Source organism: Idiotropiscis lumnitzeri, chromosome 2 (genome assembly GCF_059441095.1).
Source record: "Idiotropiscis lumnitzeri isolate Australia: NSW breed Sydney's pygmy pipehorse chromosome 2, RoL_Ilum_1.0, whole genome shotgun sequence".
NCBI lineage: Eukaryota > Metazoa > Chordata > Actinopteri > Syngnathiformes > Syngnathidae > Idiotropiscis > Idiotropiscis lumnitzeri.
Window position 1 is genome coordinate 27,673,953 of NC_142392.1, and position 24,126 is coordinate 27,698,078.

General features: G+C 47.4%; 2 protein-coding genes and 1 long non-coding RNA gene across 3 annotated transcripts in view; 1 reads left to right on the plus strand and 2 right to left on the minus strand.

The window, feature by feature from the left end:
• Window positions 1–24,126, minus strand: part of LOC148342160 (uncharacterized) — a 393,910-nt gene that overhangs the window by 357,632 nt on the left and 12,152 nt on the right. The gene's annotated exons all lie outside the window — the stretch shown is intronic.
• LOC148342178 (uncharacterized) lies at window positions 11,547–13,048 on the minus strand. The gene is made up of 3 exons (XR_015841520.1): window positions 12,491–13,048; window positions 11,936–12,032; window positions 11,547–11,628 (listed from the first exon to the last, which is right to left on the minus strand). It is a non-coding gene; the product is annotated as an uncharacterized LOC148342178 (long non-coding RNA).
• Window positions 16,355–23,222, plus strand: LOC148342179 (uncharacterized; the record flags this gene model as incomplete). Its single annotated transcript, XM_088285108.1, has 3 exons — window positions 16,355–17,397; window positions 22,966–23,056; window positions 23,118–23,222. Coding segments are annotated over 3 exons (1,239 nt in total), but the record flags the coding sequence as incomplete, so codon positions are not given.

Genomic DNA, 24,126 nt, shown 5'->3' on the forward strand with positions numbered 1-24,126 from the left:
GGGCTGAGATCAGCGCGACATTTTTCGATTGTGCTCGTCCAAGTACAGTTTCTCGTCAGATTAAGAAAAAGCCGCCCAGATACTATTTCCTGAACTCCAGAAATCGAAGAAACTAAAATATTGCAACCCTAATCAGTTGTTGTTGAGTCTTTATTTGACCCTTTTCTTCTTGAGTACAAAAAACGAACACGCATTGGAGTAAGTTTGGATTTTCAGGTTCATTTTCTAAATATTTCTCGTTTTCTCGGTGGCTCAACTCCAGCAGTTTTGGTGACCCCGACGTGATTTTCTCAAAAAGGGAGTCCTTGCGGCTTGTTCTTCACACTCTACAATATTCCAGGCCTGGACAATCAGCACAAAGGTAGGGGAGAGCCTGTTTTTTCAAAGGCTCCTGATTTGTTATATTGCAGAGTGGAAAGACGTGGCCGATTATTTTTAATTTTGTCAGTGTTTCTGGATATATTGTTTCTGGACTTCAGGAATGGTTGCATGCTTTGTATAGAATGTAGATTGCGCATGGATTACAAGTAATATTGGAAGCGTACGCGGGTGAAATAAGTTGGGGGCTCGGCCGGCAACAGAAATTAGCACCCGCAGTCAAAAAGGGGGACTCCTGCTCTGGCAGTCGAAGAAGGGGATGCACAGCTGACTAGCAGAACGTGTGCACGGCGATCCCAATAAAGTGACGCTCAGTATAGTTAGTATAGTATCGTATATAAGTGGCCTGAGGCTGGGAAAGATTGGATCTTTCGGACCGCCATTATTTGTCGCTGCAGAGGCATACACGGTGGAGGGAAGTGCACAGCTGACGAGCTGATGGTCGCACTGCAACCTCAATAAAGAGCGCGCAGTCACGGTAAAAGAGCGCGCAGTCACGGTATACGTGGTTGACCGAGGCGTGGAACGTTCCGGTTGCTGGAATATAGAATAGATTTTAAGGTATTCCGATTTTGTTGACCGTTTCTTGATTTCGGGGTGTTCCAATGTGGTTCACTTGCTCTGTTCTGTGTTTGTGCTGTTGTCTGTGTGTTAATTGTGACGTGTATTTGTTGTGTAATTGTCTATACGTTGTGTGTGTCCCGTGGCAATTTGTGGCCCTTGCTGTGCTGCGTTCTACTGGGTTGTTGTGTCTCATGTTTATAATTCCGGCGTCTATGTCTTATGATGCTCAATTGGTTTAATGTTAGGGTGTGTAAGAGAAAGTAGAGTGTTAATGTCTGGTGAGTGATGATAAAAAGGAGAAAGTGGGGTTTGTGTCCCACACTCACAACAAAACATGCTTAAAGTAACGTGTGGTGCATACAATATATCGTGTGAAAGTTCAAGCGATCGTGTGAGTGAATGCAACCCTGAAGCAGAACAGGGGGAAACCTAACGGTGATAAGATAAAACTGCCTGATTGGTTGGAGTGGATAAATAATGAAGTTGTGGATATTTTGGTAGTACAGAGAGGAGAATCCAAAACACGGAAAAATCTGTGATAGGATGGACCTTGCTCCGGTGAGAGTTCCACACTGCTTGAGTCGTAGTTGATTAAAAATGGGGAAATGGTGGGAGTGTAAAATTATGATTGGTATAAAAATTTCAGGGGATGATTAGCAATTAAGGAGAGGATTGGCGATCAAATTACTTGAGATAAAAAGTTTATGAAACCGAAACACAAAGGCTTTATTGAGCATGTGTCTTTCGGACGTACGAAATGTGACTCTTGGGAACTCTGAGTTGATTAGGAAATTGAAAAAAAAAGTCAAAGCAAGCAGGGAGAGATTGGTGGGGAAAGTGGTGGGAGCAGTTGGATGAGCAGGGGGAGTTGCAGATATGAGGTTGGAAAGATGGGGGTCGAGTGGCCGATGGACGGAAGATGTTTGTGAGGGTTGGAGATGGGGAGGCGTGGCTGGGGTGCGGACAATATATATAAGATATATAATCATACGCAATACCGACAAAGTGCCACGAAAGACGCTGGTGGAAAAACTGACACCAGGGGAAAAACGACGGGAACGAAAAAGGCTTGCAAAAGGCAAGGAACAAAATGAACAAAAATCGCTTACCGCAGAAGGTCAATAAATGAAAACGGAAACACTAACAATGAACGGGAACAAGTTACACGGAATGCAATAACGAGGTGTCTAGAATTCACAACTTGGGGCATGAGCAAGATGAATATTCCGACGCTGAGTAGTCAGCATGGAGTGTTTAAATAGTGCAGTAATCAATGACTTGACGAGTGACAGGTGCGTGGCTAGTGGGCGCATCTCTCCAGCCATGATGACATGAACAGGAACAAGCGCTGAAAGGAAACGCCCCCACTCCAGCTGGGCAAACACAAAACAAAAACATGACAGGACAAAACGGACCATGACACAAAAGGATTAGGTTTTTGGGACAGGTTTGAATTGAAACATTTTATGATCATGTTTAAAGAACATCTTTAGAACAGGAGATGTCTAGCAATTGATGAGAGGTTTGCCAAGTATAAAGTGTGATTAAATAGTTCAGCAGCTGATTTATTAACTGATGTGTATCAAATGTAACAAAGGTGGACGACAGATGTTTTATGACTTTGCGACACCAGCCCTGAGATGACAACTTTTAAGGGACAAGACAGCATTCCAGAAATACCAGACGAACATCCGCATCTATGAGCTGTTTGACGTCACAGGTGCAGGATCGTCAGCTGAGTCCAGGAGGAACAGGAGAAACAATTTCATGGAGACTGAATGGGAAAATCCACAAACGCACAGTGGTAAACTTTGGCATATGCTGGCTAAATTGAGGCTAAATTAGCGCCGAGGGAGGGGTCTCTGTGTGGAATTGGAAAGTATCTTTTTGGTGAATGAAAGTGTGACAGAAAAAGTGTTTGTATGTCTAAGTGGTTTGAGTGAATGTTTAAGGGACGGGCCTCAGGAAAGAAACCTGATTGAGGGCACCGGTAAGCCCGAACAGCACGTTGGATGCAATGGGCGGACAGGTCTGATCAACCTGGATCCCTATTGCACTCCCAAGTACTGATTTTCAAATTGTTATTGGATACAGATTGGACTAATCAAATTCAAGCATCAAGTGAATGATTGATTGACATTATCACACAAAATTTATGCAAAACTGACATTTTCAGAAGGGAGGTAATTTACCCCTTCTTACTGGCAAGTGCCACTCCTCCAGTTCTCTCCACAGGTTTGAGGTGACATGTGACCGGTGTGACCAGAAGGTCGGAGAACGCTTCAAATAGCGCAGCATCACGCCCATCCCGGAGTTTCTCCTCAACAAGGAGGGAGATATAAGATATTCTAAGTTAGGTTCCATGAAAACAGATTAAGATATAGTTGTTGCTTTAGCCTGCTCATGTGCTCCGCAGTTTTAATATTCACATTGGGTGAACGAATAGATAACACACACCCAGTCCAGGATAGAGCAGAATTTTGTTGTATTGTTAAGACTTTTCCATAATATAGGGCACCACAGCGGTGATACTTGAGGTTAATTTCAGTTAAGTGGGTGGTGGCGCTGTTTTTATGAAAAATACTCACTTAACGCAAGGGTAGGTTCTTTGTAGAGGGGATTACAGAGTTACATGCGGGACAAAATTTACTTGTCAGGAACTGTCCTTACTTGAGGCCGAGGCCAGACCTACAGACCAGCATGACGGTCACCGGCTGAATGGGGACACCTCAGGTGAGATTGGCCGTGCCGTGCATCAGATATTTCTGGCCCCTTTGGGGCCGATGTTGCTGTGTCTTTCAGGTGGGGAGCGGAGGAGACAGGCCTGGTCTATGTGGCCAGGGCGAGACGTGAATGGAGTGAGACTTCCGACAGTGACCCATCCAATAATGTCGTCATTCCGCAGCTGTTCCAGTTGGCCGTCCTTAAGGCGTGTCCTTCCGGTTACGGACATCATGTGAAACAGTCCATCAATGAAAAAATGCTAATCAGTCTCAGGATATTACATTTTTTTTTACATCATTTTGCACGACATCAGAAAAGGAAAATGTGGGATTGGATTTAGGAGCGTTACTAAAAATTGTTGTACTTGCAGGTTCAGGTGGCCAAGAGGGCTAAAAATTATAAAATAAAAAAAATGAAAAAAAAGGGGTGGGGCAGCTAATGCATGCAGCTCCCATTGCACCTGCGCCTTCCGCTTCTGCTGCTCCTAGGCAAGGTTCGGGTGAAGCGGCACCACAGCAGATTGGCTGTCCGTACCCGGCCGGTCAACGAGGTCAGGATTGCGGTAACAGAGGTAGGGGTGGTTATAGACGGGGGTTGTGAGTGGCGTGTGCTCTTGCTGCGGGGTCACTGGGTGATGAGCTGTCCAAGCCGAGCCACTTTCTGGAATGTGCCATCCTCTGGTCCGGTGCCATTCCTGTCGCCCAGACCTCAACCAGCGCAGGGGGCGCCACCGTTACCCACTCCTAACGCACTCTTCACACCAACCCGCTGGTACCCCATTCCATGACAGGGGGCCGCGGAGCTCTCCTCCATTCCACTGGCTGAACTGAAACATCTGAGGGCAGCTCTGAAACCTGGTTCTCCATCCTCCCGCGGTGGGTATGCCCTGTTCCTGATCCAACCTCCACCCATTCACCAATTGACCCAGTACATTGTACACTGTACATATGATCGCACACATGATTTGGTTTCTCAAAATGTATTCATCCAAATTTAGTCAGGAGTTCATCTTGCATTAGGATTATATATGTGCAATGTCTACCGGCGTTGCCTCGCATGCGTGCCTTGTCCCTGAGCAGCAGAAATGGTATGAATTGTTTACTTTCGCCAAGCCACAAATCGCATTGACTATTGATGCGCGTCTTCATACTAAAGATCTAGGCCCCATGGTAAAGCGGTGTGTCGAGGCGGTTGGCTGGGTTCAGACGTCTATTACGAATGTTGAATACTCTGCGTCACTAACAGGGTATCATACTTCAGCACCCACTACAAATTCTTCGGTTTTGGGAACGTGACTAAATTTCAAAATTTCACGAAGCGGGTCACTCGGGAGAGGTAGCTCTGTGTGCGTCTCTGCCGGAGGGGTTGTGGACACGGGGCCCGACTGATTTTGGGCTCTGCTCCACAGCTCCCTCAATTGTTTTACTGTCTCTACACCCTCGCCCAGTTGACAGAATCAGAGTTGGCACAGCCTGGAGGTGGAGGGAGGCATTCGGGAGACAATAGGAGGTGAAGACTGCAGCGGTCTTGGAGCTGTCTACATCTTGGAGAGCACCTATTCTTCCCGTAAAAAATGGTTTAATTTGGCATCTGCGTAATTCTAGGTTTGGGATTTTTATTTATCATAAATGGTTACTATTTCATTTGGTTTGCTTTAAAGATTTGCCAAAAAACTGTAAAAATTGGAGCGTTAGCTCAGGGCTTAATTTATAATCTCGAGACAGTTAGATATTTGAACTCAGTGAACTAAATTTTTAATTCATGTCGGGGGGCTCGCCTTACAGCGAGGAGGAGGTGGACCCAAAAGGCGAGGAGGCCAAGAGGTGGGTAACGTGAAGGGAATTTATTAAATGAAACAAACAACGTGGCAGGGTGCTAGGTATCAAGGGCAACCAAAACGTGACTAACAGAAAAGGAGGACGAGGAACAGAAGCCGGGGCAAAACGCTGAGGGACGTAACGGGAACGAGGACGTAAACAAGAGCATGAGCTTGACAGGAACAAACGTGGTCGTGGAAGTCCGGAAAGTGTGGCAATGACCCGACGCTCAGTAGTTGGTCTGGGAAGCTTAAATAGTCCGAGTAATCAGGGGAGCAGATGGGAATCAGGTGCGTGATGGTTGACAGGGAACAGGTGCGTGGCTGGTGAGGACGAGACGGCTGAGAGGGAAACGCCCCTACACAGCTGACAAAACAATAACAGAAAAGCACATGGCATGAAGGAGGGAAGAAAATAACAACAAACACACTGACATGCCCGACACGGGTCATGACAGTACCCCCCCCTCAAGGGACGGATTCCAGACGTCCCAAATAAAGCCAAAAGAAAAAAAACAACAACCCAAAGAACAAAGTCCAAAAACGAGGGTGGGCGGAAGGGGTCGGGAGGTGGGACCACCACCCGTGTTCGGGACCGGTCTGGCGGGTGTCCGGGAGGCCAGACCAGCAACTCCTTTCGCGGCCCTTCAGGAGGGCGTGCGGGCGGCCAGACCAGCACGTCCCATTGTGGCCATTCAGGCGGACGTCCGGGGCGACCCGAACGCCAAAAGGAGTCCGCCGACGGGGCTGAGACGAGAGGCGGCGGCGCGACGCTGGGTGCAGCAGAGGACGGGGCTTGGGCCGGCGTTGAGGTGGGCGCAACCGAGGCAGTAACTTGGAGCGACGGTAGGACGTTGGACACCGCCGCCGAGACGGAGACGAGACACGGTGGATCGCCGGACGCCGCCGGAGCAGGGACGAGACGCGGCGGTGGGTCGTTGACCGCCGTCGAGGCAGGCACTTGGGGCGGCGGCTGGTTGTCGAACCCCGCCGAGACAGGAACGTGGAGCGGCGGCTGGTCGTCGAGCCCCGCCGAGACAGGAACGTGGAGCGGCGGCTGGTCGTTGGACACCGCCGAGACGGGGACGAGACGCGGTGGATCGCCGGACGCCGCCGGAGCAGGGACGAGACGCGGCGGTAGGTCGTCGAGCGCCGTCGAGGCAGGCACTTGGAGCGGCGGCTGGTCGTCGAACCCCGCCCAGACAGGAACGTGGAGCGGCGGCTGGTCGTCGAACGCCGCCGAGACAGGAACGTGGAGCGGCGGCTGGTCGTCGAGCCCCGCCGAGACAGGAACGTGGAGCGGCGACTGGTCGTCGAGCCCCGCCGAGACAGGAACGTGGAGCGGCGGTTGGTCGTCGTCCACCGCCGAAGCAGGAACCGGGAGCAGTGGCGGATCATCGGACGTCGCCGAGACAAAGGCGAGGAGTGGCGGTGGTTCCTCTGGCACCGCCGGGACAGAGGCGGGAGGCGGCGACGGTTCATCAGACGTCGCCGAGGCAGAGACGAAGGGCGGCGGCGCGTCGTCGACGACCGCCGAGACAGAGGCGGGAAACGACGGCGGTCCTTTGGACGCCGTCGCGAACGTGACTTGGGACGGCGGGGAATTGTTAACCGCCGTCGAGGCAGGAACTTGCGACGGGTGCAGGACGAGCGCCGACGGATCAAAGACCTGAGGCGGCTGCGGGACGTGCTCTGCCAGAACAAGGACTTGGGACGGGCGCAGGACGTGCTCCGCCGGGACATGAGCTTAAGCAGGACGCAGGACGTGCTACGCCGGGACGTGAACTTGGGACGGACGCAGGGAGTGCTCCGCCTGAACGTGGACTTGAGGCGGGCGCAGGACGTGCTCCGCCGGGACATGAGCTTGAGGCGGACGCAGGACGTGCTCCGCCGGGATGTGAACTTGGGACGGATGCAGGGAGTGCTCCGCCTGAACGTGGACTTGACCTTGAGACGGACGCAGGACGTGCTCCGCCGGGACGTGAACTTGGGACGGATGCAGGGAGTGCTCCGCCTGAACGTGGACTTGACCTTGAGACGGACGCAGGACGTGCTCCGCCGGGACATGAACTTGGGACGGATGCAGGGAGTGCTCCGCCTGAACGTGGACTTGACCTTGAGACGGACGCAGGACGTGCTCCGCCGGGACATGAGCTTGAGGCGGACGCAGGACGTGCTCCGCCGGGACGTGAACTTGGGACGGACGGAGGGAGTGCTCCGCCTGAACATGGACTTGAGGCGGGCGCAGGACGTGCTCCGCCGGGACATGAGCTTGAGGCGGACGCAGGACGTGCTCTGCCGGGACGTGAACTTGGGACGGATGCGGGATGTGCTCCGTCTGAACGTGAACTTGGAACGGACGCACAGCGTGCTCCGCTGGATCGGGAACTGGGAGCGGATGCAAGACGTGCTCCGCCGGAACGTGGACCTGGGGCGCTGGCAAGGCGCCGGAACGGGGCTCAGCAGCTGGCGGGGAGCCGGGACGGGGCTCAGCAGCTTGCGGGAACGGAAATGGGACTCAGCAGCTGGCGGGGAGCCGGGACGGGACTCAGCAGCTGGCGGGGAGCCGGAACGGGACTCAGCAGCTGGCGGGGAGCCGGGACGGGGCTCAGCAGCTGGCGGGGAGCCGGGCCGGAGCTCAGCAGCTGGCGGGGAGCCGGGACGGGACTCAGCAGCTGGCGGGGAGCCGGGGCGGGGCTCAGCAGCTGGCGGGGAGCCGGGCCGGAGCTCAGCAGCTGGCGGGGAGCCGGGACGGGACTCAGCAGCTGGCGAGGAGCCGGGACGGGACTCAGCAGCTGGCGAGGAGCCGGGACGGGGCTCAGCAGCTGGCGAGGAGCCGGGACGGGGCTTAGCAGCTGGCGAGGAGCCGGGACGGGGCTTCGCAGCTAGCGAGGTTCCGGGACAGGGCTCAGCAGCTGACGGTGAGCCGGAGTGGGACTCTGGAGGTTGCAGCTGGTGAGGGACCGGCACTGGAAGCTGCAGCCGACGAGGGAGCGGCGTGGGTTGCTGCAGCTGACGTGGAAGCGGCGTGGGTTGCTGCAGCCGACGTGGAAGCGGCGTGGATTGCTGCAGCTGACGTGGAAGCGGCGTGGATTGCTGGAGCTGACGTGGAAGCGGCGTGGATTGCTGCAGCTGACGTGGAGGCACCGTGGGTTGCTGCAGCTGACGTGGAGGCGGCATGGTCTGCGCAGCTGGCGTGGAGGCGACATGGGTTTCTGCAGCTGACGTGGAGGCGGCGTGGGTTGCTGCAGCTGACGTGGAGGCGACATGGGTTGCTGCAGCTGACGTGGAGGCGACATGGGTTGCTGCAGCTGACGTGGAGGCGACATGGGTTTCTGCAGCTGACGTGGAGGCGACTGCGGGCCGGGCGCAGCATTCGGACCGGGCGCAGCCGAGACGGGGGACCTGATCCCCATCAGCCTTCTTCGACCAGCTGGGCTTGAAGTGAGGAGACCTGCTTCTCCGCGTTCCTCTTGCCCTCTTCTGCCTCAGCCAGCATCTTCCGCAGAGCGTTCCGCTCGTCCTCCTGCTGCCGCAAGCGAGTGGAGAGGCTCAGCTTTTGGCGAGTCTCCTCTTGGAGCATCTCCTGTGCATCCTGCAGCTGCGACTCCACTGAAGACAGGTCTTGGCTGACTTTGATGTTTCTGCCCTCGGCTTCAGTCAGCAGACTGTTGACATTGTCCAGCTCCGACTGCATCTTGGCCAACTTGTCAGCCATCTCCCGCCTCTGCTGTTCGCTCTCTCCAAACTTGACCTGCAGCTCTTGCTGTGCTGCAGTTGAGTCTAAAGTGTCCTCCAACTCAGTCTTGAGAGCTTCCAGCTCCTCTCCAAGGTCTCTGCGCACCTCATCTGCCTTGTTGCGCGCCTGTCTCTCCGATTCCAGATCCTCCTGCAGCTCCGAGATCTGAGCTTCCAGTTCCTGGTTCCTCTTCTGGGCGAGGTTCTCCTCCTCCCTCTTTGCCAGTACAGCCAGCATCTCCTCCTCCTTCTGGGCCAAGTGAGCTTCCATTTTAGCAAAGTGGGCCTGAAGTTCAGAAATCTGGTCACTGATTGAGTCCGGGTTGCGCTGGGCGTCTGAAAGACGGTAGATATACTCGAGATCGTCCTTTTGATCCGAGTCGATGATCAGATGGGGTGGAATGACGGGTAAACCGTCGATGACGTAATCTGGAGACGAGGGGAGTGTAGCAGACGTGGCGCTGAGCTGATCGGCAGGTTGAGGGAGGTTGTCCGTGTGGCGGTGTCCATGACGCCGCCGCGAGCCCCTCGCTGGGTCCTTCTTTCTAGGTCGGGTCATTCTGTCGGGGGGCTCGCCTTACGGCGAGGAGGAGGTGGACCCAAAAGGCGAGGAGGCCGAGAGGTGGGTAACGTGAAGGGAATTTATTAAATGAAACAAACAAGGACAAACAACGTGGCAGGGTGCTAGGTATCAAGGGCAACCAAAACGTGACTAATAGAAAAGGAGGACGAGGAACAGAAGCCGGGGCAAAACGCTGTGGGACGTAACGGGAACGAGGATGTGAACAAGAGCATGAGCTTGACAGGAACAAACGTGGTCGTGGAAGTCCGGAAAGTGTGGCAATGACCCGACGCTGAGTAGTTGGTCTGGGAAGCTTAAATAGTCCGAGTAATCAGGGGAGCAGATGGGAATCAGGTGCGTGATGGTTGACAGGGAACAGGTGCGTGGCTGGTGAGGACGAGATGGCTGAGAGGGAAACGCCCCTACACAGCTGACAAAACAATAACAGAAAAGCACATGGCACGAAGGAGGGAAGAAAATAACAACAAACACACTGACATGCCCGACACGGGTCATGACAATTCAGGAATAATTTGCCCATCTTGCAAAGCCAAATTCTAACATTGTGCCATATTAGCTGGATATCATTAGGACATTATTGCGAACCAACACTTCTGGATTGTGGTGATTATCGGCACAACGAAATGTATACGTTGTAAAATTGTTTCTGGGGGCAATGCCTGTGAGGATGCCACTGTCTAGATTATATACAAAGAAAGCTTTTACAACAGTCTGGGAATTGAAATAGATATAGATATAAAATTTGGTGGGTCTACGTTAATTACAATATCTTATTCAAGTGATACAAGCTTCACAAACAAGTTTAAAAAGGTGATTGAGTGCAATTAATGGTTACCAGACGAACAAGTGTGACTGCACATAGACGAGAATGCAAGTCAGTAAATAAAGACACACAAGCTTGCAGCATTACGTTACCTGCGTGACTTCTTAGAAGACAGAACATTACATGGTACCAGGTCGCGGGTCAAGAAAAGGACTGACGCGAGATGGACTCCGTAAGGCCACCAGAAGCGCTAAAAAAGAAGGGAAATCTGGACGCGAGTTGGCGGGCTTTCAAGCAACAATTCCTGCTCTACCTTGCCGCCGTGGGAGTCGGAAACAGAGCGGACGAAAGAAAAATAGCCCTTTTGCGAACCAATGCCGGAGCCGAGGCCATCGAGGTATTCAATGAACCCGAAGATAAAGACAAGTTTGAAAAGGTCCTGTGGATTTAATTAATAATAATAATAATAATAATATTCCCTTTATTAGTCCCACAATGGGGAAATTCGAGATTCGAACCCAGGCCTCCTGGGGAGACTGGGTCCTGAACGCGGCGCCTTGTAGATACACTTGCAAAGACAGGTGAGGGTTGGAGATGGGGAGGCGTGGCTGGGGTGCGGACAATATATATAAGATATATAATCATACGCAATACCGACAAAGTGCAACGAAAGACGCGGGTGGAAAAACTGACACCAGGGGAATAACGACGGGAACGAAAAACGCTTGCAAAAGGCAAGGAACAAAATGAACAAAAATCGCTTACCGCAGAAGGGCAAGAAAAACCAATTGAGCTCAACCGAGAAGATCAATAAATGAAAACGGAAACACAAACAATGAACGGGAACAAGGTACACGGAATGCAATAACAAGGTGTCTAGAATTCACAACTTGGGGCATGAGCAAGATGAATATTCCGACGCTGATTAGTCAGCGTGGAGTGTTTAAATAGTGCAGTAATCAATGACTTGACGAGTGACAGGTGCGTGGCTGGTGGGCGCATCTCTCCAGCAATGACGACATGAACAGGAACAAGTGCTGAAAGGAAACGCCCCCACTCCAGCTGGGCAAAAACAAAACAAAAACATGACAGGATAAGACGGACCATGACACAAAAGGATTAGGTTTTTGGGATAGGTTTGAATTGAAACATTTTATGATCATGTTCAAAGAAAATTTTTAGAACAGGAGATGTCTAGCAATTGATGAGAGGTTTGCCAAGTATAAAGTTGGATTAAATAGTTCGGCAGCTGATTTATTAACTGATGTGTATCAAATGTAACAAAGGTGGACGACAGATGTTTTATGACTATGCGACACCAGCCCTGACATGACAACTTTTAAGGGACAAGACAGCATTCCATAAATACCAGACTGCTAACATCCGCATCTATGAGCTGTTTGACGTCACAGGTGCAGGATCGTCAGCTACGTCCAGGAGGAACAGGAGAAACGATTTCACGGGGACTGAATGGGAAAATCCACAAACGCACAGTGGTAAACTTTGGCATACGCTGGCTAAATTGAGGCAAAATTAAGGTTCTGCCAGCACAAATCTCAGTGTAATCAAGGCGGACGTGCCGAGGGAAGGGTTTCTGTGTGGAATTGGAAAGTATCTTTTTGGTGAATGAAAGTGTGACAGAAAAAGTGTTTGTATGTATATGTGGTATGAGTGAATGTTTAAGGGACGGGCCTCAGGAAAGAAACCTGATTGAGGGCACCGGTAAGCCCGAACAGCACGTAGGATGCAATGGACGGACAGGCCTGATCAACCTGAATCCCTATTGCACTCCCAAGTACTGATTTTCAAATTGCTATTGGAGGCAGATTGGACTAATTAAATTCATGCATCAAGTGAATGATTGATTGACGTTAATACGCAAAATTTATGCAAAACTGAAAGTGTCAGAATGGAGGTAATTTACCCCTTCTCGCTTGCAAGTGCCACTCCTCCAGTTCTCTCCACAGGTTTGAGGTGACATGTGACCTGTGTGACCAGAAGGCCAGAGAACGCTTCAAAAAGCGCCGCATCACGCCCATCCCGGAGGTTCTCCTCAACAAGGAAGGAGATATAAGATATTGTAATTTAGGGTCCACAAAAACAGATTAAGATATAGTTGTCGCTTTAGCCTGCTCATGTGCCTCGCAGGTTTTATGATTCACATTTGGTGCGCGACTAGATAACACATACCCAGTCCAGGATAGGGCAAAATTTTGGTGTATTGTTTAGACTTTTCCATAATATACGGCACCACAGCGGTGATACTTGAAGTTAATTTCAGTTAAGGGGGCGGTGGCGCTGTTTTTATGAAAAAAAAAATACTCATTTAACGCAGGCACGAGCATTTGGGATGCCGCGGTCCACCGTCCACTACATCATCCACCGCGTCACTGGGGAAGTGGCGGCTCTTCGCCACAGAGTCATCCACTTCCCCAACACTGCAGGAGACCTTCAGGCAGTGACCCAGGCATTTGCAGGGCTGGCGAGGCACCATGCATTTGCAAAAGTTGCTGGAGCAATAGATGGTTGTCATGTCCGAATCAAGCCTCCAAGTGACCTTGATGGTCACGACTTATCAGAACCGCGAGCTTTTCAGCAGCATAATTATGCAAGCTGTGTGTGACCATCAGAGTCGCTTTCTGGACATCTACATGGGCTGGCCTGGATCCGTCCACGACTCCAGGGTCCTCCGCCACAGCCCCCTTTACCAAAGAGGGCTGTATCCTCCTCCAGGGCACTTCATATTGGCAGATGGAGGGTACCCGTACCTCCAACGACCACTCCCCGTCATCACTCCTTACAAGCGGCCGGTGCAGGGCGTGGGGGCCCGGCGCTTCAACGTTCATCATTCCAAGGCACGCCCAATAATTGAGCGTGCCTTTGGAATGATGAAGGTGAGATTCCGGGCCATCTTTTTCCACACCCTGGAGGTGCACCACACCTTTGGCACAAAATAATCTTTAACTGAATCATCAAAGAGCACAGACACCCAAACATGGCAAAATATGAGAAGATGGAAAAATAGATTAATATACAATGTAATGAATGGTTAATAAATCTATCCCATCTTTTGTAGTGACATGGCAGCCATCTATTGCCCCAACCATCCCTGCAAACCCCCACGTAATGGATGATGTAGTGGACACTGCAACCGGTATGATGCCCCACTTCAAGTTACGAGAGGAAGATCAGGACTCTTGCTCGTGCCCCATCCATGTCATGGGTCCTGGAAGAAAGGTTCCATCCATGCTCCAAATGAGTCCCTGCTCAGGCGAAAATTGGCAAAACAGCACTGACACACTCAGGTTTATCCTGCAACAGTTATGAACTGGGGAATGCTTTTTATTTACTGTGAATAGTTACTGTGAGTTATGATGTACTTAATGTATGCCTTGTTTGTCCACCAGTTTTTCAATGAATTAATAGTTTGTAAGCAAAACAGACATGGTGGAGTCTTCATATTATTGTAAAGGTTTTGGTCTTTCACAAACCTGGGCTTTTTCACTTTTGTCTGAAGAAGCTGATCTCAAGGTGTGACTGGGATACAAACTAGTTCATCTGTTTTGAAAGTACCCCGGTTTTTGTTTAATTTTAAATGAATGTTATCTAAATTTTAGTCTTGAACACCAAGCATTGATTTTTATTTTGATCAATCATTTTTTCCATTAAACTGAAAAACCATCGTCTCCCTCCTCTCAGTTGCCCTTCCCTCCTCTGCCAACCTCTGTCTCTCCAATTCCTGTCTCCGCATTGCCAAGTCGAGTCTGTCTAGTTTGATCATTTCATCCTCTCTCCTTCGCTTTCTCCCTCTCGGTCGTTGCTCCGGCTGTTGGCCTCGCTCTTCTTCTTCTTCTACGACTTCTTCTTCTTCCTCCTCCTCCTCTTGCGTCGCCCTGGCCCGACTTGGCCCTGGGAGTTCTTCCGGGCTGGCCTGACTTGGCCCTGGTTTTTCCTCAGGGATGGAGGCAATTAGGACAGGGGGGGTGATGGACTCTGTCCGAGCACTCCATCCATAAGTTCGAACCAGGGCCAAGTATCGGCAGTAGCTCTCCCTGCCACCCTTCGCCAGTCCCTGGGTTTTTGCAATCCTTTATATGAAAAAAGATAAAACAATCATATCTTCATTTTCACACACAAGAAAAAAAAATGTGGACTTCCATACTTTATACTTCATATAAAAAAAAATTTTTTTTTGCCTGCAGGGGCGTCACTTTGCCCTGCAGCTCAAGTTTTTTCACGATGGTCCTGTATTAAATAAATAAAAATGCATGCAAAAATAAAGGATGAAAAAAAGGGTAAAACAGATGCAAACATTAGTCAGAAATCCTGGTGTTATGGGTAACATGCAGATTTATGCACTTCAGTACATTAGTTCATGACCGTTTCAGTGCGTTTTATCATGTTAATGTGGAGGGTGATTCATATATTATTCATTAATATCAGTAATTGGGGAGCACATTGCAGGGGGTACATGGAATTTATACAGGGCACATTCTGTGCTAGGATAAACAGCTGCGTGTTAGCGCAAATCTAATTCAAACACAAATGGCTGATGAATGGAATAAAATTGCTATCGTGGGTCTCGCCATTCTTATGCGTTTTCTTTTTGATATTTTGAGTTTAAATGGATGGAAATAAATAAGACAATAACCCGTCAAATATTTTTCCCGCTAGAAATTGTATTTTTGCCTCCATGCTGTGGCTGCGGAGAACTTGGCCCCTGTAAAGAGGCTGTCGTACTCCCCGCACAGCTTGATCAGCGCGGTCATCTCCTTGCTCCCTAAAACATGAGGGAAAGATTAAATAAAATAATGCTAACATGCAGAAATAAGACAATTCAAATGTTTCAGCCGTACCTCCTATGCAATAGTTCTTAGAGCTACATTAGTTATATTTGGCCGATATCGCAACTAATTAAATTATCTTAATCTGGAGCTAATTATCCAAACACTGCTGCCCAATATTTCTCATGAGTGCTGTCTTAATATTACATATAAATAACTTGTACTTACATCTGAAAGTGCACTCGGATGAGGCGGAACACGTGGCTTTGGTAGTTTGCATCTTGCGAGTGTAGAACGGCGTAGAGGAAGAGCGAGGATTTTATAGGGGCAATTTAGAGTGTTCAATCGGCCTGCCATGCATGTTTTTGGAATGTGGGAGAAAACCGGAGTACCCGGAGGAAACCCACGCAGGCACGGGGAGGACATGCAAACTCCACACAGGATGGCCGGAGCCGGGATTGAACCCACGCCCGATGATGTCTCTCACTGTGAGGCCATCGCGCTAACCAGTCGGCCACCGTGCCGCACTGTAGAAACAATATAAGACAAAGTCGCTGCATGAGCTTTGACATGATCAAACCAAATGTGTGTTTGTCTTTTTGTGTCCTGCAGACGTCAGTGAAAAATATCTCCGTTCTGTGAAAGAGGTGCCAGACCTGACTCACATCAAAAAGGAGGAGGAGGAGGAGGAGATCAACAAGTCACCAGTGAACGTTGTCCGTATAGAGACTGACGATGAAAACAAGGATGAGAGTGAGGACAAGAGAGGGGCGGAGCCTCCAAGCAACCGTTCAAGTCATCACGTGACAACAGAAGGTGATGAAGACCACTGGGGGCCATCACAAGCACATAATAAGGACACATTATCAGACGCTCATGACGATGATGATGATGATGATGATGATGATGATGATGGGCAAGCTAAAGGTGAAAGGGCACGACGTCACACTGACTCATTCACTTCAAAGCTGTCTTTAAAAGGACACAGAAAAACACACAGTGGTGAAAAACCTTTTTCTTGTTCAGTTTGTGGAAAATGCTTCTCTCAAAAGGGAAATTTAACAGAACACACAAGAACACACAGTGGAGAAAAACCTTTTTCCTGCTCAGTTTGTGGCAAGAGTTTCTCTCAAAAGACAAATTTAACAACCCACACAAGAACACACAGTGGAGAAAAACCTTTTTCCTGCTCAGTTTGTGGCAAGAGTTTCTCTCAAAAGAGAAATTTAACAATCCACACAAGAGCGCACAGTGGAGAAAAACCTTTTTCCTGCTCAGTTTGTGGAAAATGCTTCTCTCAAAAGCCAAGTTTAAAAGCACACACAAGAACACACAGTGGTGAAAACCCTTTTTCTTGCTCAGTTTGTGGTAAAAGCTATTCTCAAAAGTCAAATTTAACAAGTCACACAAAAATGCACAGTGGAGAAAACCCTTTTTCCTGCTCAGTTTGTGGAAAATGCTTCTCTGAAAAGGCAAGTTTAACAGAACACACAAGAAAACACAGTGGAGAAAAACCTTTTTCTTGTTCAGTTTGTGGAAAATGCTTCTCTCAAAAGGGAAATTTAACAGAACACACAAGAACACACAGTGGAGAAAAACCTTTTTCCTGCTCAGTTTGTGGCAAGAGTTTCTCTCAAAAGACAAATTTAACAACCCACACAAGAACACACAGTGGAGAAAAACCTTTTTCCTGCTCAGTTTGTGGCAAGAGTTTCTCTCAAAAGAGAAATTTAACAATCCACACAAGAGCGCACAGTGGAGAAAAACCTTTTTCCTGTTCAGTTTGTGGCAAGAGTTTCTCTCAAAAGAGAAATTTAACAATCCACACAAGAGCGCACAGTGGAGAAAAACTTTTTTCCTGCTCAGTTTGTGGAAAATGCTTCTCTCAAAAGCCAAGTTTAAAAGCACACACAAGAACACACAGTGGTGAAAACCCTTTTTCTTGCTCAGTTTGTGGTAAAAGCTATTCTCAAAAGTCAAATTTAACAAGTCACACAAGAATGCACAGTGGAGAAAACCCTTTTTCCTGCTCAGTTTGTGCCAAGAGGTTCTCTCAAAAGTCGCATTTACGAAGCTACACAAGAACACACAGTGGAGAAAAGCCATTCAGTTGCAGCGTTTGTGCTAAAAAATTATTTTCTAAAAAGGGTGCTGCGAGACACAATTGTGCTGGTGAGAATAGCAGCGATCCTTGAAGCTTAAAAAAAATAAAACAAAAAACTGAAGGAACTGACTCTTTGTGGTAAGATGTGAATGTGATTTTGAATAAAATATGATGAAATTGAATTTTGCAAAGCTTTTTTATTGACACAAAGCCAATGTGATCAGTGTCAGAAGAACCATTGTGTCTGAGTGATGATCTTTTTTTTGTTTTCATATCAAACATTATTAATGAAATTAATTGTCTTTGCCTGGAACAACATTTGTTAACGTTATGCTTTTCAGTTGTCTTTTTAATCGTACCTAATGGAAAAGGTGTGAGAAGAAACGGTGCTTATGAAATCAGTATCTTCTACAATCATCAATTAAATCACTCGTTCCACTTGCTCAACTGGCTTTCATTACGCTGTGTGAAAAGGTGAAAAACGTAACTAGAAGTTGAACTATAAAAAGAACAAGAAAGAGAAACGCAAATAGTCTCAGTTTCTCTCAAAGGTCTTGGAATGTCAGGAGTTGGCAACTTGATGGCGACTGGAGTCAGCGCTGGTTTTCTCGCTGTGTTTGGCTGGCTCGTATATGTATGGTCCATTGAACATAACTCAAACTCTTCAAATATCCCCTCACATACGTTTAATATTTCGCTTTCTGAATAAATTTCTGACTGGCTAAATACACTTTCTAGGTTGAGCTCCATCAAGCGTTTGGCATTTGTTGCTAAGCAGAATCTCACTTCGGAAAAATATACCAAATATTTTTTTTCATGCTTTATTATATTTTTTATACATTGGATTATTTATATAGTGAAAAAGGGAAATATTAAAATGTAAAATTGGAAATCACATACAGACTTAATTCAATTAATAACAAATATAGAAACATTTTATAAATATTGAACTCATTGAGAAGAGTCCTGATCTTGAAATAAATATTGAATTATAAAAAATACTAAAAAATTAATTCAATAACCCGACCCTGGATGAGTGGCAGAAAATGGCTGGATGGATGGAATAATTTAAATTGCACACATATTCAAAAGAACAAATTTGTTAAGAAATATTCAAGTGTGAAATAAAAAGGTTTAAATTGTTGAGAATTTTACATATTAAAATAATTGAATAAATATTGTATTATTACATAAGCAAGCTGAAATATAAATTGAAATAAATGAAAAAAAAGTCATGTATTTTTAAATGGCCTAATTTAGATATGGGAAGTAACTCTCTTTATGAAACTATGAAGGGACTGGAGCTCACAGAAGTGACCAGTCTTGGTTCTGAAGTTCCGATGTAACCAGATACTGCCCTGAGAGAAAATAGGCCTGAGCATTGTTTATGGTGGGGGCAATTCTCTCGCCAGGTCAGTGACCTTCCAGGGTATGGAAGTAATTTAAGGTGGTCACGAGTAGACTGGTCGTATCAACGGGGAGACGCGTCTGCTCTCCCTCTGGGGGACTTTTGGAGGGAAATCCCGAAGATTAGCGTGATGGGAATGCATATGCAACAAGGGAAAATTAGATATTCATGTCCGATTTGGGCATTCCTTGTAAGAAGGGAATGTCTGAGAGGGGGCTCACACGTTTTTGGGGAGACTTCTTTTGACATCAGCATGTGACGAGAAAAAAATCTTTTTTGAACCAGTTCTTTTCCATCACCAATCCAGCCTTGCTCGGCTGTCTGTCCGGAAGGCAGCAAGGACCCACACTTCAAAGACAAAATATACGACATATTGAAAGAAAAATAATACTCAAATATTGAAATAAGTATAGAATTGAATGAATTAACAACAAAGAAATAAATACCTCCTGGAAAATATTATTTATCAACATTCGTCAAAGCACAACATTTCGATCAGATTGAGTTCTTGCTTGCACATTCTTAATCGTAATTTTTTTACTTTTAATTTTTAAGTTACCATATTTTCGCAGTCATAGGACGCGCTGCTTCAAAGGGCGCAACACCTGTTGAAGGTGCTATTTCTGTCTTTGAAACACACACTGGGCGCACCGCCTTACAAGGCGCTAGCTCAGCTGCTTTTAGCATAGCAATAGCTCGCACTGACTCAGCCCATGGCAATTCACCTTGCCTCAATACCATAAGCAATCGCCACATTTCAAAGAGAGTTGCCATGATACCATTGACAATCGCTATCATTAACAATGACTCTAACCAATAGTGATGGGTAGATGAGGCATCCTGTATCGTTTCAACACAGTGACACAATGTATTGACACTGTGTTGCTGAATACTGACACCTGGTGGACTTGCAGGAAACATTTGACAGGGTCATCTGACACTGATCTGTCAAACTAATTTTATCCAATTCCATTGATTAGCGACGTGATGTGTTTTTATATATCCTATTTCGTATTACTTTCCATCACACTAATTATTCTCTCATTTATCTAATTTATATATTTAACTGAATTATTGTTGTATTGCACTGGAGAGAGGAGCTCTCGAATCTCGTTGCACACTTGAGTACAATGACAAAGGGATTTCTGATTCTGATTAGGCATTTGCTTTCACATTATTTTTACATACATGCAATTTCAGAAAGAAAATCTTTGATATTTGAGACGCAGTTGATAAATTAAGTGAACATCTGTCTGAATGCCCAAATAAAAGTGTTGTGAATGACAATGTACTCATTGTAATTCAAGATTTTTATTAAAAAAAATTAGTTTCTCCAGCGTTTTGTTATTCAGTCTATTTCTTTTTTTGAGGCAATTTCCCCCGCCTTTGAGAAAATCCTCTCACAAGGCACTGAAGAGGGCGGTGTGCTCAACGCCTGTGTGGCTAATATAAATAGGTGAGGAAACGTTGCCTCCCTGGACTTCCAGTATAAGAGCGGGTCTTCCGTACGTGCAACGTGTCCTGCTGACGTATAGCGCTGCACCTCTGAGTGCGCATCAACAGTGACGTCTTCCATCTTGCGGATATTTAATGCAAAGTAACATGCCAATAACTCGATGCTTGTTTTGAGCGTCCATCCTGTTGATAGATACGCTTCCTTATAAACACAGTTTGGTGCGCGACCGCTGTGTCGACACCATTCCGGCAGTGGTCACGTGACTTTCTTAAAGCGGTACGCGCACCGACACGGGGTTTGCCCTGGAAGCTCGGCGCGCGCATCGACTCCTCAGTGTCGCTGGACCAATCACTACCTAGGAGAAAAGAGATGTGAATTTGGTTTTCGTCACTCACTAAACGAACATATGTGACAGTTCCATAGCCTCCTTCGCTGGCGTCAGAAAAATTATGTAATTGTGCCTGCTTTACAGCTCCAAACCCAGCTGGTCTAATACACCGGTCAACTTTAAATGTAGCTAGCTGGCCCAAGTCCTCCAACCACCTTCTCCATCGCTTTAAAATGTCTTGTGGCAAAGGATCATCCCAACTGCAGCCCCTTCTACACAGCTCCTGTTGCATTATTTTGGCCTGAAGGGTCACTGGCGCCAGGAACCCCAGTGGGTCGTAAACAGAACTGTTGACTGATAGCATCCCACGTCTGGTCAGAGCCCGCTGCTTTATTTCCAATCCAAAGACAAAATCATCCGTCTCCACACACCACTGAAGACCAAGCGCTCTTTCTCCTAGAAGCTTGTCATGGTCCAAATCCAACATCTTCAGCTCTTTGGCTCTCCATTCTTCAGAGATGGCTTGCAAAACAACATGACTGTTGCTAATCCACTTTTTCAAAGCAAAGCCTCCTTGTTGACAGACAGCAATGAGGCCCTGTATCAGCTGGATAGCTTCTGTGACAGTGGCTGTGCTCTTCAGACAATCATCAACATAAAAGTTCTGTTGAACAGCTTCTATAACAACCGGTAGGCACTTAGACTGATTGTCTTGAGCCATTCTTCTCAGAGCATAAGCTGCGCAACTTGGTGATGAGATGGCTCCAAATAAATGCACCATCATTCTGTAAGGCACTGGTTGTTGTGTTGTGTCTCCATTAGGCCACCACAAAAAACGTAGAAAGTCCCGATCCTCCTCTGGCACACAGACTTGATGGAACATAGCTTGAATGTCTCCCATGAAGGCTGTTGGCTGTTGTCTAAACCTCATGAGGACGCCCATCAACGTGCTTGTGAGAAGGGACCTTTGCAGCAGCTCCGTATTCAGGGACAAGCCTTTAAACGTGGCACCGCAGTCAAACACGACACGCAGTGTTCCCTTTCTGGGATGATGGACACCATGATGGGGAAAATACCAAACTCTTCCTGAATCAAGGTCTCTTTGATCATCAGGTACTTGTTCTTGTAACCGTTGTTGGGCCACAGCAAAATTGTTTGGTAAGAAGACATCTTTCTTCTTAATAGGTAAGTTTATAGTATACTTTCCATCCTGTAACTTGGCAGATGTTTCCACTATATTGAGAAACTGCTGGTCTTCTCTTGACATTTCCTGGCTTTCCATGTGCTTCTCGCAGAAATCATGATTATACTGGTTCATTAGCAGCTCCTCCAGCCTGCTGACACCAATTCTATTCACAGATACGACAGAGGCTTCCATCCTACTATTCCCATCCAATGGGCCATTAACCACCCAGCCGAGCGCAGTTTTGACAGCATACGGACCATTACCTTGACTATTAATAACTTCCCATGGCTCCAATAGCTTGGGTGCATTGATCCCGATCAACAGGTCAACCTTGGCTTGAATGGACGGTACCTGTATACCTGACAAATACGGCCATTTAAGGAGGTCTTGAGATGTTACCATATCGTCTGTAGTGACTGGCATTTGCGCCTGTGTAAGCACTTCCGGCAGTGGATGGAACTGAGAGCTTTCCAGGCCGGCCACCTCGAGATTAAAAAGTGAAAAGGCATGACTCATCTTTGTTTGACCCATTATTCGTATCAGGACTTGGGTTTTCTTTCCAGAGAGGTTCAAGCGATTCATCAGTTGTTCAGAACAAAATGTTCCGGTGCTGCCTGGATCCAAGAATGCATATGTTAAGATCACACAGTCACCTTTGGCAGCTTTTACTTTAACGGGCAGCACTGACAACATGGTGCGACAATTGCCGGCCCCTGTATGTCCACAAGTCATGTGAGAAATGGGAATAAGCTCTGGTGTTTCCAACTCTTGTTGAGGAGCACTTGCCTGTCTATTTATGTGCAACACTGTTGGATGATTTTGCTTGCAAATGTCGCATTTCAATCTCATATCACAGTCACGGCTAACATGTCCATGACGAAGGCAGCCAAAACATAAACCTCTTTTCTTCAAAATAAACAACTTGTCCATGTGTTTCTTTCTTCCAAACTGCTTACAATTTTCCAGCAAATGTTCCAGTGAGCAAAAAACACAACGGCCATTTTCATAGTCTTCGAAGGAGTGTGGCTGCTTAACCTTGGGAGGATCTGTCTCAGTCACGGTACTGGCCACCACGTTCCCCTTCACTCTACTGCCCGCATATGACCTGCCTTGACCTATTGATGTTGAGTTAGGGCTGTAATCATGCAGATCTCCAAAGAAGGGGTCCGAAAGAATTCTTACGTGCCGCACTATGAACTGTACCAAGTCAACAAATCCAGCTCTGTATCCTGTCGATTCCATGATGTCATAGGCCTTGCCACGCCAATGTTCTCGTAATTTATAGGGCAACTTGGCCAAGATTGCCCTCAAGTTCGCAGGCATGTCCAGTTCCTGCACATACTCCAGCTCCTCCATGATGTTACAGCAGCCGCGTAGAAATAAGGAGTAACTGTGCAGTGCCTTTGTGTCATCTGTTTTTATTGCTTGCCATGACAGAGCCTTACTAATGTATGCAGTGGCCGTTTTGTAAGGATTTCCAAAATGATCCTGGAGCAAAGCCTTGGCCACGGCATAACCACGATCTGAAGCCATGTGTTGACAACTTCGCACAAGTTCCTGAGGTTGCCCTCGGGTGTATTGCTCCAAATAATACAACCTGTCTGCTGCGGCTGCTTTACTTTCCACTCCTTGCTCAAATGCTTTAATGAAAGTTCTGTAGTGCAATGGATCACCATCAAATATTGGAATGTCTCTTGGTGGAAGTGTCATTGAACGCTGTTGGTTCATTAAGGCTGCTGTAATCTCAGTTTGTCTGCTCATAATGGTCAAAAGGTCTGCAGGAACCTGTGAAGTGGTTAATGAATGAGCTTGCGCATCACTTTGTGTTGACCGTACCTTTACTTCCATTGCTTTTCCATCTTGCTCCACCAAATGGTGCTCCTGATTTGTGTTCCATTTCCTTTGTTCCAGGAGGTTATGCTGTTGCTTTATATTTGATGCAATCAATTTCTTTGGCCTCACATCCGTTGTTTTGTTTTCCATTTGTGGCATCCTGAATCTCTCCTTTTGTTGTGCTGTTTCCATATCATCATGATGAGGTTTAAACTCTTGGACTGTGGGGTTTAAACCTTGTCCATTCATTGCTCCATTTTTCTTTACAGTTGACTGCGCTTGAGACTGGCCCTCTTCATTGGCATTATAAATGTCCATCCGCGCTTCAAATGCCACCAGTTCCGCCTCCAAATCAAGCATCTCCAATCTTCTCCTTAGTTTTGCTTCTTCTTCTTCAATCGCATGTCGTTGTTCCAATATTTTCACACGAGCCAGCACTGCAGCTCTTTCCGCTGCTGCCT